The sequence below is a fragment of the Echiichthys vipera genome, assembly GCF_963691815.1.
Source record: "Echiichthys vipera genome assembly, contig: SCAFFOLD_109, whole genome shotgun sequence".
Taxonomy (NCBI): Eukaryota; Metazoa; Chordata; class Actinopteri; order Perciformes; family Trachinidae; genus Echiichthys; species Echiichthys vipera.
Window position 1 is genome coordinate 35,001 of NW_028154841.1, and position 1,492 is coordinate 36,492.

At 39.7% G+C, this 1,492-nt stretch overlaps 1 protein-coding gene across 1 annotated transcript in view; it reads right to left on the reverse strand.

Annotated features, from left to right (window-relative positions):
* Positions 1–991, reverse strand: part of cUnh5orf63 (chromosome Un C5orf63 homolog) — a gene marked incomplete at its 5' end in the record, with an annotated part of 13,115 nt that extends 12,124 nt beyond the window's left edge. The window contains one exon of the mRNA XM_083940895.1: positions 941–991. Within this exon, the coding sequence (XP_083797021.1) occupies positions 941–991 (51 nt within the window). The remainder of the gene's footprint in view (positions 1–940) is intronic.
* Positions 992–1,492: the final 501 nt, after the last annotated feature.

The following is a 1,492-nucleotide window of genomic DNA, read 5'->3' on the forward strand; positions in this document are numbered from 1 at the left end:
GTGAGTAAAGAGGAGATACGAGGTTTCTTTACCTTAGTGAACAGAGTCAAAGTGAGTAAAGAGGAGATACGAGGTTTCTTTAGTGAACAGAGTCAAAGTGAGTAAAGAGGAGATACGAGGTTTCTTTACCTTAGTGAACAGAGTCAAAGTGAGTAAAGAGGAGATACGAGGTTTCTTTACCTTAGTGAACAGAGTCAAAGTGAGTAAAGAGGAGATACGAGGTTTCTTTACCTTAGTGAACAGAGTCAAAGTGAGTAAAGAGGAGATACGAGGTTTCTTTACCTTAGTGAACAGAGTCAAAGTGAGTAAAGAGGAGATACGAGGTTTCTTTACCTTAGTGAACAGAGTCAAAGTGAGTAAAGAGGAGATACGAGGTTTCTTTACCTTAGTGAACAGAGTCAAAGTGAGTAAAGAGGAGATACGAGGTTTCTTTACCTTAGTGAACAGAGTCAAAGTGAGTAAAGAGGAGATACGAGGTTTCTTTACCTTAGTGAACAGAGTCAAAGTGAGTAAAGAGGAGATACGAGGTTTCTTTAGTGAACAGAGTCAAAGTGAGTAAAGAGGAGATACGAGGTTTCTTTACCTTAGTGAACAGAGTCAAAGTGAGTAAAGAGGAGATACGAGGTTTCTTTACCTTAGTGAACAGAGTCAAAGTGAGTAAAGAGGAGATACGAGGTTTCTTTACCTTAGTGAACAGAGTCAAAGTGAGTAAAGAGGAGATACGAGGTTTCTTTACCTTAGTGAACAGAGTCAAAGTGGGTAAAGAGGAGATACGAGGTTTCTTTACCTTAGTGAACAGAGTCAAAGTGAGTAAAGAGGAGATACGAGGTTTCTTTACCTTAGTGAACAGAGTCAAAGTGGGTAAAGAGGAGATACGAGGTTTCTTTACCTTAGTGAACAGAGTCAAAGTGAGTAAAGAGGAGATACGAGGTTTCTTTACCTTAGTGAACAGAGTCAAAGTGGGTAAAGAGGAGATACGAGGTTTCTTTAGTGAACAGAGTCAAAGTGAGTAAAGAGGAGATACGAGGTTTCTTTAGTGAACAGAGTCAAAGTGAGTAAAGAGGAGATACGAGGTTTCTTTACCTTAGTGAACAGAGTCAAAGTGGGTAAAGAGGAGATACGAGGTTTCTTTACCTTAGTGAACAGAGTCAAAGTGGGTAAAGAGGAGATACGAGGTTTCTTTAGTGAACAGAGTCAAAGTGAGTAAAGAGGAGATACGAGGTTTCTTTACCTTAGTGAACAGAGTCAAAGTGGGTAAAGAGGAGATACGAGGTTTCTTTACCTTAGTGAACAGAGTCGAAGTGAGTAAAGAGGAGATACGAGGTTTCTTTAGTGAACAGAGTCAAAGTGAGTAAAGAGGAGATACGAGGTTTCTTTACCTTAGTGAACAGAGTCAAAGTGAGTAAAGAGGAGATACGAGGTTTCTTTACCTTAGTGAACAGAGTCAAAGTGGGTAAAGAGGAGATACGAGGTTTCTTTACCTTAGTGAACA